We start from the raw sequence: 15,557 nt of genomic DNA, 5'->3' as shown, positions 1-15,557 counted from the left end.
CTCCTTTCTCCTGATCTGGCCCTTATTATCATAAAGGAGTGGAGGACTTACTGGGATTCACATCCAAACTTCAATAATGAACACTCTTTTTTTCCAGAAAATGTCTTCTTTGCATGGAATCCTTTAATAAATATCCAAGAAATCCATTTACCTCCTAGAATTTCTGTTCTAGATCTAGCACTCCCACCCACCCCACCCCCTGTATTTCTGGGTTAAAGGATTGTAAATTCAAATTTTGCTGCAACTGTGAACGTGAACTTCATGTGAAGTACCCTATCACTACACTCTCTCTAAACAAAGCAAACCAAAAATAAACCATACTTTCAGAAGGGAAGAAAAAAAAAAGAATGCAGTGGCATGGGTTTTGTCACTGAGCATTCTCAGACAAGCTTTACATCCCGTGGATGGCAGGAATATAATACCTGTCAAATCAGTGATTAGTCAGATGTGTTACTGGAGAACAAATGTGCCATCTAGAGAAAGCCCAAAGTTGGGACAGTTTATTAACTGTCCAGATTAAAGCATGGTTCCCCCACTGCCAGGCTGCTTTCTCTTATCCATCATTTATGACCATCTGTTTTGTGATTTTCTTTGCAGCAAAGTCTCCCTCCCCCGCGAAGCACTGGCCTTTTTCTCTTTTCTGGTGACGTGCTGTGTTGCTCTTGTCATTTGCCTAATGAGTAACGATTGTTAGTTAGAGTACTGATTCCTTTATAAAGTAGATGAACAAGCCTGTGCAGTGAAGTCGCAACAGAACAAGGTATGGTTGACATGCAAAATTTCTATGATATTTGGAAGCAGTGATAGTGACTGCTTCTCAGAGGTAGAGCACTTGTTTTGCACTCAAAAGGCCCCTCTCAGTGCAGCACCCTGCTGCTTCTTTGTGGCCTCTGTGAATCACACTCTGGGTGCCTAATCGGAATATGCTTCTTCAATCAGAAAAGGTATATTAATGCACACTCCTCCCCCCTAGTATATGCACCTTGACACCAAGGCTCTCTCTTTAGTTTTAATTCACGTGCCATGTTGAGAGCCTCGCTCGTAACTTCTGTGAGTTTTTCTCTGAAAAAACAACACCCTTTACTATTATTTTATTGTTTTATTATTTTATTACTCTTTCTTCACCTAACTACCAAAGTTCCTCCCCTCCCTGTCTTTGGTTCATGGCCTCTTCAGGCCCATTTAAACATTCCGTGATCTGTAATAATGAGATTGCTCTTTCTGCCAGCTACGCTAAGTGCCTTTTTTTTTCTTTTTTTTTGGTCTTGAAGAGGCTCATCAAACCTCTTCCTGCCCCCACTGTAAAAACCTCTGGTGTGAGGTGCTACAGAGTCATCTTTCCAGCCTTAAACTTCGCCTTTGGGAACAATCCCTCCAGCCAGGCAAGCCTATGGCACAACCAACGTGCAAGTCAGTACCTCATGCCAGAGCTATGGACAAGAACATTTCCAAAATGATAAACCAACACCCATTGGCCACCCCCTCCCGTTCTGAAGAACAATGGGCCCCTTTGATGTCAGCTTTGGCCTTATCTCCTGCTGCACAGCCTCACAAGATGAAACATTCGACGTTGACTTACATCAAAACCTTCAGTTACCAAATGGAAGGTGTAGACTGACCAGCTTTCAGTGGCTGAACCTCGTCCACCAAAAAAGGGCAAGTCCTCGAAGTCGAAGCCATTCAAGGCTAATTCCACACTGACTTCACAGCCATCTCTCAAGTCTCGAGACTTGTCTGCATTGGATTCCTCTCCAATGAAGAGGCTTTTCCAGCCCATCAGCTGTTGCCTCATCCCTCCCAGTTTCCTAATTGGGATCAGTGCGTCGACCGACTGGCTGCTTCTCCACCGACCAGTCCTCCATAGTTCTCCAGATCTGCTAGTGGGTCCTGTGAGTCTGTTTCACCTCTCTGTGCTGCTGCTACACAGCTTGACACCGTGCCTTATTCTCCCCCTGTCAGCCTACCACCTCGGCCTCTGGCATACAAACGTAGGCACCAACCTTACCAAAATGTCTGCTTGCCTTCTTGTGCGGACACTGCTTACCGCCGGCGCCATCATCGGGAAGCCCTTTGCCCCAATCAGTGCCCTCATGAGATGCCTGCTAAGTACTATCAGCCGGCTACCTCTCCCGGCATGTCAGCGGCATCTGAGCATTTCGTTCCTACAAGGGATCCTTCATCATTGAAGCAATCGCACCTCCAGCAGTGCCCAGACTTAACTGACACCAAAAAAGCCTCGGCAATCTGACAAATATTCCTCGGCCCCGGCCACTTTCTCGGCACTTTCCTTCGCAGCCGGGCGACATCTCCAGCATCAGTCTACTCTACAGTAATCCAATGCAGTACATCGGAGCCCTTGCCAACTCAGCATCCCCTTCAATATTGTCACCAGGCTCCACAAGCTCCATATCGAGCCTGCTTCCGTGCAATCCTGTCCACATCAACGATCCTTGATATTGACCGCTTGTTATGGAGGTGCCTTCAACGTCAACAGTTTGACATCAACAACCCTACCATTCCCAATATCAGGCAGAGCAACATGTAGATACCAATGTCGATCAATAGTTGATCACTTCATGGCGCCGATCCTTCTGACCAAGGCTCGAGACCTCAAACACCATCGGTGCTCCTGACGTCACTGGATTCAGACCTTGTAGATCCAGACCCACCATCTCCAGCTGAAGACTTTGATTTATGCCCAGTTAATGATTCATGTGGCTAAGTCTCTTGACCTCCAGATTTATAGACCCACTGCTGAACCATTGGACCACCTTTACAATCCAATTTCTAACAACACTACCACACCAGTCCACATCTCTATGCTTCTCTCTCTTCTTAGCACAGCTAAACATTATTGGACTAAGCCAGCCTCATCTCATGCTATCTCCCGACATATAGATAACCTCTATCGTGTTCATGATCCCAATGCTAGTTTTCTACAGAAACAGCCTGCTCCTAACTCCATCTTTGTCGAAGCCTCACAATCCCGCTCTCAACATTGACAAAACCTAATTCCACCTAACAAAGACAGTCGGCACATAGACTCAATGGGCCAATGGCTCTATTCCTCAGCTGCCTTTACCATGAGAGTCACCAACTATGAAGGGGCTATGGGCACCTATCAACACTTCTTATGGGACAATATGTCTATCCTCATTGATGGAGTGCCTGATGATAAGAGGATTCTAGCACAAACCTTCCAACGAGAAGGCCTCTCAGTGGCTAAACAACAAATGTTTGCAGCACACCACAGTGTTGACACGACATCATAGTCTGTGGCCACCTCTGTAGCACTTCACCGTTTGTCTTGGCTTAGGACAGCTGGCCTTACAGAGGAATGCCCACACCCATATCAAAGACCTCTCCTTCGAAGTCGTTGGCCTTTTGAATGCTGAAACAGATGACATTCTTGAGAATGTACAAAACAAATGAAAGCTGCCGGGTGCTGGGGAGTTCACTTCACATACCAACAACACTCACAACACACACAGTGGCATCGATCCTACACCAAATGCATGGCCCCCATAGCAGCATACCTCCGGCTGCAGGACATTCAAATCTTTCTGTACATTGACGACTGGCTCTGTACATCACTCTCGCTGCAAAGCACAGCAAGGCATCCATTTCACTCTAACCCTCCTTCAAGATTTCAGCCTCGCAGTAAACATGCAAAACTCTACTCTATTACCTACCAGACGTATTCATTAAATTGGAGTCTACCTGGACTCCAACAAAGCTCAAGCATTTCTCCCAGATGATAAACTTCTCAACTTACTCTCTCTGCTCTGCACCTTCACCCCTCACACATTTGTTCCTCCATTGACAGATCAATTTGTCCTCAGCATGATGGCCTCAATGACCTCTGTAGTTCAGTACACCTACCTACTTTTCGACCCGCCACATGTCCTCTTACGTGTCTCTGCAGAACCTGCCTCCCAACTCTCATGGTGGTTCTTCACACAAAACTTGGCAATGGGATGACCCTTCCAGTAATCAATGTGACAAACCCAGACCTACTGGGACCTGCCACACGTTAACTAGGCTGCCACCAACCATTCCCTATAAGAAGTCACACAGACCAGGGATGGATTTTTAAACAAATAAAAGAATAAGGTTTATTTAAATCACACACAGGGAAAATAAAATGAACCAGTGAATAAGAAATAGTAACGTGGCTTAGTCTCATTCATACATGCATACAGTTTGGTTCACACAGAACCCTTAACTTGAAGCACAGACCCTGAACCTATCAGTTCTGGCTAACCAACAGACACCTGAACCTATCAGGTTGGTACTCTGACACACAGTAGTACCCTGTCTGACACACAGACTCCCGCACCAGCTTCTTCTTCCCAGCTGCTGCTTCTTCACATCCCAGCGTCTCCTGAACTTCTCCACACAGGCATCACATATATATACAGTACAGCCCCTCCTCCTGATGTCCCGCCTTCCACTCCCCATAGGATGGAACTTTCCCTCCAAACCCATGACAGACAGGTAACATCAGTGCTGTATGTAACACCTCCCCTCTTTATAAGTTGTTTTGTAGGGGGAAAGCTAAGGTGCTTTTTCCCAAAAAACAACCTGGATAAAACACACAAAAAGTTATACATACAATATCATACTTACTTATACTTACATTCTAAGTTAACCATATCAATTAGGCATTTAAACCTTTACCATATACATTACATCAAGTTACCTTTATTCATACAAACCAAATTCAAAAACCAGGTACATTTAACTTTTTGTCATCAATATATATACATAGTCCATGTTTCTTTCGCCGTCTTCATTCTTCAGGTCTTCTTGACAAGGCGTCAGCAACACAGTTCACTGACCCTCTGACCACCTTCACTTCAAAGTCATAGTCCTGTAGGTTTAAAGCCCACCTCATAAGTTTGCTATTGTGGGTTTTCATTGTCTTTAACCATTGCAGTGGTGAATGGTCAGTGCACAGAACAAAATGTCTTCCCCAGATGTAGGGCTTGGCCTTCTGGATCGCGTAGACTATGGCCAAACACTCCTTCTCCACGGTTGCCAAATGTCTCTCACCTTTTTGGAGTTTCCTACTCAGGTAGGACACTGGATGCTGGTCACCATTCTCATCCTCCTGGCAAAGAACTGCTCCTACCCCGCTGTTAGACGCATCGGTGTAGATGATGAACTCCTGGTCGAAGTCTGGAGCCCGCAGCACTGGATAGTTGATGAGCGCCTGCTTCAACCTCTGGAACGCCTCCTCACAGTCGCTGGCCCACGGGATGCGGTCATCATCCTTCTTCCTCGTCAGATCGGTCAGCGGAGCCGCAATCTCACTAAACCTCGGGATGAACTTTCTGTAGTAGCCCACCAACCCAAGAAATGATTTGACTTTTTTCTTGGTGTTGGGTCTGGGCCAATCACGAACAGCTTCTATTTTGGCCTCTAGGGGTTTTATCACTCCTCCCCCTACCATGTGACCCAAGTCTTTTATTTCTGGGCTACCCAGCTGCAGTTTGTTCTCTTTGCAGAGCCTAGGCCAAAGCACTTCCTCCCCTGGGTTAAAGTGCCTCTCCCGGCCTTCCTGGTCATCCCAAGCTTTCTTTCTGACCTTTTGAGCTTGCAAGGTCTCTGCTGCTAGCTCTAGGTTTCTCTTTAGGTCTTTCCTTAAAGAGTCTATATATGTCACAACGTCTTGTGGGTCATCCTGGGTGATCTGCTCCCAATTTTGTTTGATCAAATCAAGGGGCCCTTTCACCCTTCTCCCAAACAAAAGTTCAAATGGACTGAACCCGGTACTGGCTTGTGGCACTGATCGATAAGCAAACAAAAGGGATTGCAGCTTCTGGTCCCAATTGTTTGGATTCTCTGCCAAGTAAGCCCTAATCATGTGCATTAGAGTCCCATTGAACTTCTCAGTTAACCCCTTACTTTCAGGGTGATAGGCAGTGGTTTCCTTGTGCTTAATTCCACAGATTTGCCATAAGCGTTTCATGAGCTTTGATGTGAACGATGCGCCCAAATCTGTGATTATTTCTGAGGCAAATCCCATCCTGGACATATACCCCACCAAGGCATCTGCCACTGTGTTAGTTTCAATGTTAGTCAAGGGTATGGCTTCAGGGTACCTCGTGGCATGGTCCACAATGGTGAGAATGAACCTGTTCCCCCTCTTTGTGGCCTTAGGCAAAGGTCCCACAATATCCACCCCTATGCATTTGAACGGAGTGTCAATCACAGGCAAAGGGCACAACTTTGCTTTGGTCCTGTCGCGGCTATTCCCCTGCCTTTGACACACATCACATTGTTTACAGAACTCCCTGATCTGCTTCCCTATGTCAGGCCAGTAAAAATTCTGTGTGATTCTCTGCTGTGTTTTGTTCACCCCTAAGTGTGCAGCAAACATGTCAGAGTGCCCCCTTTGTAAGATCATGGGGCGATACATTTCAGGTACCACTAGCTGACTTCTGATCCCATCTCCCCCTTTTGAGATATTCCTCAGGGTCTCTCTATACAAAATCCCCTTTTCCTCTAGAAATCTCACTGGGGTTTCAGGTGTTAGCTGGGCGTCAGTCACCTGTTCAAAACACTTTTGGAGAGTGGCGTCTGCCTTTTGCTCTTGTCCAAATCTGCTGTCTGTGGTTAAGGTTTCCACCACAGCTTCTGAACTCCCCTCTGCTTCCGTCTCTGGCTCATCATTACCCCCCTGAACTGTCCCCGTGGTGGCTTGTGAACGTGTGATCACTAGCACCCGTTTCACATGTTCAGCCAGGTCATTTCCCACGAGCACGGCTGCTGGCAGAGTCGATGAAATCGCTAGCCGCCAAACTCCCCTCCAGCCTTGAAAGTTGACAGGTACCTCCGCGACTGGCAGTGAGATCACCTGCCCCTCAATCCCTGCCACCTTCATGCTCTCATTTGGGATTATATATTCCCTAGGAATAATATCTGGATGGCACAGGGTTACCTGGGAACAAGTGTCCCGCAGCCCCCGATACTGATGGTCAAGTATTCCTACGTCCACCCCTGCTGTCTCAAACAACTGAGAATCTGTTCTCACCAGCAGGCAGCGCCTGACCTCTACAAGAGGACCATTTTCCTCAGCCTGATCAGCAGATGTAGCTGTTCCAGATTGAGTAGCCATGGCAACAGGCTCCCTCAGTGACAATGAGCCTTGCTCTTTCTGGACACAGAACACAGCTTTTGGCTTGGTCCCACTCGAATCCTGAGGCACAATTCCTTTTAGCTGCTTTAATTTCTCACACTCTGAGATTAGATGGCCCTTTCCCTGACAGAAATAACATTTTCTGGTGTATTTTGATTCTCTCTCATCTTGTTTTGGTTTTCCCTCCAAAATCTGAGGTCTTGGTTTCATGTCTGAGGGCTTCCCTTCACCATGGGCCCCTCCCCCTTGCTGGTTTTTCCCTGGTCCCTGAGAGTACTTGCTGTAGGTTTCTTTGGGTTTACCTACAGATTTCCCCTCACCCAAGGGCTTTCTTATTTGGGAAATAAAATCTGCAATCTCGGCGGCTTCTGCCACAGATTTCGGTTTCCTTTCCCTCACCTGGAATTTCAGTTCCCCATGCAGGACTGAATAGAACTGTTCCAGCGCTATCAAGTCTTTAAGCTGCTGGTAGGTCTCTGTCCCCTCCTGAGATAGCCATTTCTCAAGCAGCCTCACCAATTGGGCCCCCACTTGGGTAAAAGTCTGCTCTGGTTTCTTTGTGAGGGACCTGAATCTTTGCCTCAGCTGTTCCGCATTTATCCCATGTCTTGCAAACACCAGTTTTTTAAACTCTGCAAAATCTTTCATCAGTTCCTCAGGCATCTCTGAATAAACCTCAGCCAGGCTACCACTGATTAAAGATCGCATGATGGTCATCTTCTCAGTTTCCCTCACTGAGAAGTCCACAAACGCTCTTTCCACTAAGGAAAAGAACACCTCAGGACAATCTCCCTTGTGGTACACAGGGAATTTCTTCAGGTCAGCTTTAGACAATTGGCCTCCCTCAGAATCCCTATTGTTATTATTGTTCTGATTCATCAGTTCCAATTTTCTTAATTCAAACACCATTTTCTCTCTCTGCAATTCCCTCTCCATTTCCATTCTCTCTCTCTCTAATCTTTCTTCTTTTTCCAATTGCCTTTGTTTCTCTTCCCTTTCTATTTCCCTCATCCTCAGTTCATGCTGTTGGGCTATGAGCATTTTCCTGAGTTCTGGGTTCTGTTCTCCCGTGCTGTCACCCTGCACTGAGCCAAATTCATCCTCAGAACCTTGGTCAACCTGGGGGTCTTTCACTTCACCCATTTCTGCCATTTGGCTTCGAGTCAAGGGCATAATCCCCCCCCTCAGAACAGGCTGCTTTAAAAAGTCAAGCCTCAAAATAAAACGACCACTTTTTTTTTTCTTTTGCCTCAGAACCAGCTTTCCCTATAGATTGCTGCTGTCCTTCAGCACTACTTGCAACTGTAGCCAGCCGGAGTCTACCCCCCTCTGCTGGGCCTCTCAGCAGGCAGGCTAGATCACTGTTACTTTACAGTTTTGCCTCAGCTTTTTTCCCGCCAAAAACAGGCTGCCTCAGAGCTCCCTAATCTAGCCCCCAATCTGAGGTTACACATTCTTCTACTAGTGCACCCCCCCGTGAGGTACACCTAGAAGATTACCTACGCGCTCTCAGATTGTCCCTGACTAGACCCCCCTTGCTCTGGGCACACTTGCCAAGGCTTTGCTGGACCGCTGGACAACTGGACCAGTCGTATCCCACATGCTGGACACCAATCAATGTGACAAACCCAGACCTACTGGGACCTGCCACACGTTAACTAGGCTGCCACCAACCATTCCCTATAAGAAGTCACACAGACCAGGGATGGATTTTTAAACAAATAAAAGAATAAGGTTTATTTAAATCACACACAGGGAAAATAAAATGAACCAGTGAATAAGAAATAGTAACGTGGCTTAGTCTCATTCATACATGCATACAGTTTGGTTCACACAGAACCCTTAACTTGAAGCACAGACCCTGAACCTATCAGTTCTGGCTAACCAACAGACACCTGAACCTATCAGGTTGGTACTCTGACACACAGTAGTACCCTGTCTGACACACAGACTCCCGCACCAGCTTCTTCTTCCCAGCTGCTGCTTCTTCACATCCCAGCGTCTCCTGAACTTCTCCACACAGGCATCACATATATATACAGTACAGCCCCTCCTCCTGATGTCCCGCCTTCCACTCCCCATAGGATGGAACTTTCCCTCCAAACCCATGACAGACAGGTAACATCAGTGCTGTATGTAACAACCCCATCCATGGATACAAGTCACTATGGACGCAAACCTTTCTGGCTGAGGAGCCCACTGCGGATCCCTCCAGATCCATGCCCAGTGGTCACAGATAGAGAAAATGCTTCAAATCAACGAATTAGAACTACTAGCCATCATAAATACTGTTGAGACAGGAGGGAAAGAGTTAGAGATCCATAATGGGGGTGGGTGGGCTTCAGAAACCACCTTTGTGGCAAGATGGTCCAGATAGCTTCAGACAATACCACGGCAATGCACTACATCCTTAACCAAGGTGGTGCTCACTCCCCGGGCCTCTTATATCTCACTGTCGACCTGCGGGAGTGGTGCCTCTCACACCATATTTGTCTCACAGCAGTCCATGTAGCTGGCCAAGACAACAACCTGACGGACATACTCAGCCACAAAGAACACCAAGCCCACAAATGGGAATTAGACCAAATGGTCTTCCTATCCCTCTGCGCCGCTGGGGGACACCCACAATTGACCTGTTTGCATCCACAATGAACCAGAAATGCAGACACTATTGCTCCCATGCAGAAGTCAGCAAGAACTCCCCTGACAATGCCTTTGTCAGACGTTGGCCCAAAACGCTGACCTACCTCTTTCCACCTTTCCCACAAGGTAGTCGTCCGTCTCTGGCAAGACAAACCTAATGACATTCTGGTGGCCACAACAACCCTGGTTTCTCACTCTCCGCCAGCTGTCTTCCGAGGTTTACCATCTTCCCCATCTACCTCACCTCCTCATGTAAAACAGGGCTTAGATCCTCCACCCAGATCTCTCAACACTTCATCCTGCGGCGTGGAGGATTCTGCCTCCTTGATGAATGTTATTCATCATGCAAAGAAACCCTCGACCAGGAGAGCCTACCTGTATAAATGGAAAAAATTCCAACCCTTCGCTTCCTCAAAAGCACGGTCACCAATTAAGCCTTCTCTCCACATTGTTAACTGTGTCCACTCCAAGACTACTTCTTGAAATGTGACAAAAAGGAGAGTCCTAACCTAAGCATAGGCGATAATAGTCCGGGTAGACTGGAAGTGGAAAAAGTTACTTTTGGAGACTACAATTCCAAGAATATCCAGGCCAGCATGACCATATTCTGGAACCCCAAAGAATTACTTTCCCCATTTCTTGGGTGCCCTAGTCCAGTCAGCAGAAAGCAGTTTGTCTGTGTTCATAACAAAAAAGGAGCAACTTTAAACACTGGATTTTGACAACTTCTCCACTTGATGGTTTTTGGACCAAATGCATCATATTGTATGTAATTATATCAGTTGAATTCAGTGCAGTGCCATGATCAGATCCCAGCAGCCTTGCATCTCATTTGGTCTAGTTGAACTGAGGTTAAGCCGGTGGTGGCAAGCCTCTTTTGCTAGTTGCCTCTTTACTGTCCTCCCCTTTCTCATTCCTCCACCTGGGATTCACTTACTTGGATTCCATTCGCGAAAGGCTGTGTGGAAGTATTCCTTTAATAAGAAACTGCATCTGGAATGTGACCTCTGAGGGAATTTGTGAAATACCTCATTTTAAATTATCATCACATGTGCACCATACGCACCCAAACACTGTGGGCTCCGACTGTGAGAAGGAATGGGTCATTGAATGCTCATTCTCAGAAGGACAGAATGTTCTATTACTGTCTAAGCAATACTGTGGTGAGCAGGGGGTTTTGTTTAGCACTTGAGCCTATTTGAAAACAAAAACAGTGTTGTGTGGAATAGCTAGGATTTATTTATTTTTTGAAGCTGAGATGGCAATTCAAGAATGTGAATGTTAATAGAGTTAATAGAGAATAAACTATTTAGCTCCAATTGTGTGATAGCTTTTGAAGAAAATAAAATACACCTCTCCATTCCATTTGATGTAATATATTATGAGATGTAAGAGGGTCCTAGCGATTCATGTGTGCTTTCAAATTGTTTAAATTTACAGTAAAGGATTTGGCGACATATGAGAAGCACTGACATTGAGAGAGAGAGAGAGAGAGAAGGAGGATAGGTTTAGCTCTTTCTCCCATACTCTCAGTAAAAATTACGGCTCTGAAATGATAACTTGGACTTCAAGGGAAACTTCCACTCTGGGTCACTGGAGGGTTGCCTTGAAAGACAGATGGGAGCTTGCAGATGGGGGTCTTGTGGGATTACGCCTTGCCCTTTCCTGCTCATGGTTCCTAATGACTCCTTGCAGTGCTGGTGCTACTATTAGGCAGAGTCAGGTGGTTGACTCAGACAGCAGATGATGGAGAGACAGCTCTGTGTTACCTAGCCTGTCCTGCATCCCCTGAGCTGGTCTGGTGCCTTGAGGATTCTGCCTCCTTTTGAGCATTGAAGGAACTTCCAGCTGCCAGTTCTTTTCTTTCTCTCCATCAGATGGGAGGAGCACCAGTTGTTCTTTGCCTCAGGCCATATATCTTGGGTCAGCCCTGCCTGTTATTTACATGACCAAAAATGTCTGTATTAATTACGTTCACACTATTAATACCATGTCTAATTTGTGTCTAAGCCATAATCAATAAGTGAAGTTAATGAAACATATCTTTCTGCCACATTTGTCTCTGCACAAAATGTGCTTTACATATGGATGTTCTCTTTTTTAAAATAAGGTTGTATTATAGAAATTAAATAAAAGAATCACTGTGTCAAGGAGCAACCCTGATTTCTTTGTTTTTTTTAGTGTAAACAGAATTTAACATTTTTAATACTGCCTTCTTTTCATATAGTTTTACTTCAGTTTTCAATGTCATCCTCTTAGGAAATTTTGAAAGTCTTTGGAGAAAGAAGAAAATTAAAAAAGATTACATTGCAAAATAAAATGTTAGATTTTATAACTAAATGAACTGAGGCATAGATTTCAAAACTTTTCAGTTTGAAGAAGACAGTGGGTTATATATACAGAAAGATAAGAGAGAAAGGGAAGGGAAATATTTACAGTTACCTCTGGTTGAGTTGTACAAGCCAGAGCTTTTATAAACACAGAAATGTCTAAATGCCTTCTAATTTTAGTTGCACCTATAAGGGCCTGGTGGAATTTTAGATGAAAATGTACTGAAAATCTGAGCTGGTTTAATGAGAACATACTATTTTATATGCATGTATCCATTATCTAGTGTAAATAGCCAGACTAGCTAGTCGTCCAGTAAAGGTTAAAGCCTGACAGTGCAATCCTATACATATTTACTCAAAGGCAGGCCCCTCAGAGTTCTGTGGGACTTGGATCTAGTCAAATGTGCATAGGATTGCAGCCTTCCTGTGTTTTGTCTATTGTAATGGGTGAGTAAGCTTTGACCATCTAAATCCTCCCTTTGGCTTTTTGATCCTTCTCTTGCCCCAGCTTGCCCACCCACCTGTCCCCTTCTCCCCATTATGACACTTATTATTTTTCCATTCACAGCAAAACTATTCAGATCAAGGTAATTGATGATGAGGAGTATGAGAAAAACAAGACTTTCTTCATTGAGCTGATGGCCCCCCGCATGGTGGATATGAGTTTACAGAAAGGTGTAGTACTGGTTCTCCCAACTAACATTAATACTCTTCCTTCCTTTTTCTTTCTTCTCCTGCTTTTCTTTCCTCACTATCTATAGTCTCTCTTTGTTTGCCAACCACCCTATCCTTAACACTGCTGCATATGCACAAATTGTCACATGGTACTGATGGGTGCTAGCAAGACAATGCATTATATATCTGGAAAGTGTGTGTGTGCATGTGCGTGTGCGCACATACATGTGTTTTTCTGTGTAGTATGAGTGGCTGATGGATGTCAGTGCATATTCTTGAAATAACTAGACACTGATTTTTGAGTCCCCTCACTGACACCACAGACATAGGTTATGAAGCTTAGCACTCCAGCATGATGTCTACTTGTACGTATCTTGAAGTACTTTCAGTTAAGTTCAGATACAGAGTTCTTCTGTTAGCACGCTATTTGACAACCCCATGTTTGTATGCGATGCACAGTGATCAGCACAGCAATCACATCTGCCTGCTTTCCAAAGTACATAACTTGAGGAGCACCCTACCCTAGCATTGTGGGAAGAGGTGCCCTTCTTGCCCTGTTTATGTTACCTTCATATTCAGCCTTTTTTTCGGGGGGGGGGACAGTTTTGTTAATAAACTAGCTAGACATTTTTTTAAAAAGTATTTTTCTGTTTCCTAGATTTTGGCTACAATGAACAAAATTGCAGCCAATTAATGAAGCATGAACAAATGGCGATTTACTTTCCTTCTTCCTTCTAGAAATGTGTCTGAATTTTGCACTACATCATTATTATAACGCACCAATCTTGTCTTTCTAATCTTATGCCGATGGCACTATCATAGCTTATGAAACCCTAACTCCCATCCACTGCCTACGTTTTTCACTTCAACCTCCATGCTAATTCCATCTGCCCACAAGGGAAATGGATATACTGTATCCACATCTGTTAAAATGCTGTTGTGTGGAGTTAACGCCCCAGTCAGAGTCATCTAATAGCTGCCTATACGACTTAAGCAGGGTTTTGGACTTGATGTTAGAACTGGCCCAGGAGCACTGAGGTGAAACACCAGGGACAGAAGCGACAACTTTCCCAAGAACATGAAACAAAGGAACCCTCAATATTCACTTTTTGCCACTTTTTAGTCAGTAAAAGCAAATTTTTTAGAACTGTTGATTAATAGAGATTGGGAAGTATATAAAAACAGATTCATTTTTTAACGAAAATAGCCAATTTGTTAAATATTCGTCAACCCGTATTTGTCAAATTTTAAGTCCTGACGAATAAGGATCGACGAATATTTTCCTGTTTTTATTTGTCCTTTGTAATATATATATATATATATTTAAAAAACCATTCTGCCTACTGGCCGCCAATCATCTGATCAGTGGGCTGATAGGCAAACGCCACCCACACAGCCACCCACCCACACAGCCTACCCACACCCCCTTCCTCTCCCTACCTTAGGCCTCCACCCCTGCCAACACCCCCTTACCATAATCATTGCTGCCGCTGCCAAGGTCTCCATCTGGCCTCCGCAGCCACAGCATATAAAAACGGAGACTGGCTGACCTTTGCAAAGATGGTGGCTGCGGCTTCATTTAGGGTAGGGAAGCTGCAGCTGCCATCTTTGCAAAGGGCACCCTGGATTCCCTTAGCCTGCCTTAAGGTGCAGCGGGGGGGTGACAGCAGGGGGGCGGTGGCAGCGGGGGGGCAGGGGTAGCCCCTCCATGAATCGACGAATAACTTCGTTATTTGTTGCTTCATGGGGGCAACTTTGTGCCCCCATGTTGACGACTCACGAAGCGGGACGACTCGCCAAAATGGTGAGTTGTCCCCATCTCTATTGATGAGCCATTAAAGAAGCAAATAATCCATACCATAGAGTCTGTAAATGCTATTGAAATTCCATCCTTGCCAGCATCTGCAGGACATTAAGATATTCAGCTATTTGTACTTCATTCTTCTCAATCATCCTGTAACACTGAATTTCATGAACACAAAAAGAGATGTGGATTTTTACAGCGGTGGAGTGGATGGATGGATGGGTCACTTTGCTTTCACAAAGCAGAGCAGGAGATCTGCCCTAGCTGGAAGGTCCTTGGGCTCTTGTGCATCTGACTGTATGTATGTGCATACATGTGTGTGCATGTGTATTCACGCTGTCTTATTCCTATCATAAAAAAACAAGTAACATTAGCAAAATGGATGTGTGTGAAAGAGTAAATTTTGTCTTCAACTAGAGCACTGTAGTTATACATCTGTCAAGGGATGCTGTGAGCTTGTGGATATTTTTGATTGGTTCTTTTTCAGTCAGCTGATGAGCTCTTATTACCATGTGACACCTGACTAAATGTGCTGCAGAAATCACCCTCTGCTAACCATCAACAGGGACCAGGTTCCCCTTCCTCAGCTTTTGCCCTTCCATCCGCCTCCCTCCCCTTCCTTCTTTCTCTGACATACTCTTGACTTACTGAAAGATCAGCAACGACCAACATGCCATAGAAAACAAGCAAGATACCACCAAAGGCAGTGACAGGAATGGGCTGCACATGAGGATGATGTGGTGGTGGTGCTGCTATTGCATCCACTCCCAACCAGGCAACCCACTGTACACACGTATCTTTCTTGTTGTCCCTACAGGAAGACCATAAGGGTTAAAATAATAGATGAGGAGGAATACGAAAGGCAGGAGAATTTCTTCATTGTCCTTGGTGAACCGAAATGGATGGAACGAGGAATATCAGGTGTGAGATTCTTTTGGGAAAAAAAAAACAAAATGAACCC

At 45.1% G+C, this 15,557-nt stretch overlaps 1 protein-coding gene across 7 annotated transcripts in view; it reads left to right on the top strand.

Moving 5' to 3' along the window:
* Positions 1-15,557, top strand: part of SLC8A3 (solute carrier family 8 member A3) — a 208,661-nt gene that overhangs the window by 148,373 nt on the left and 44,731 nt on the right. For 4 of the 7 annotated variants that reach the window (XM_078390688.1, XM_072986169.2, XM_072986168.2 and 1 more), the window contains exon 3: positions 15,414-15,517. In XM_078390688.1, the coding sequence (XP_078246814.1) occupies positions 15,414-15,517 (104 nt within the window). Of the gene's footprint in view, positions 1-12,685; positions 12,793-15,413; positions 15,518-15,557 lie in introns of all 7 variants that reach the window. The other 3 variants (XM_072986167.2, XM_072986165.2, XM_072986170.2) reach the window with 2 other exon arrangements.

Source organism: Pogona vitticeps, chromosome 1 (assembly GCF_051106095.1).
Source record: "Pogona vitticeps strain Pit_001003342236 chromosome 1, PviZW2.1, whole genome shotgun sequence".
NCBI classification, from domain to species: Eukaryota; Metazoa; Chordata; class Lepidosauria; order Squamata; family Agamidae; genus Pogona; species Pogona vitticeps.
This window is presented reverse-complemented; position numbering and strand designations above follow the sequence as displayed.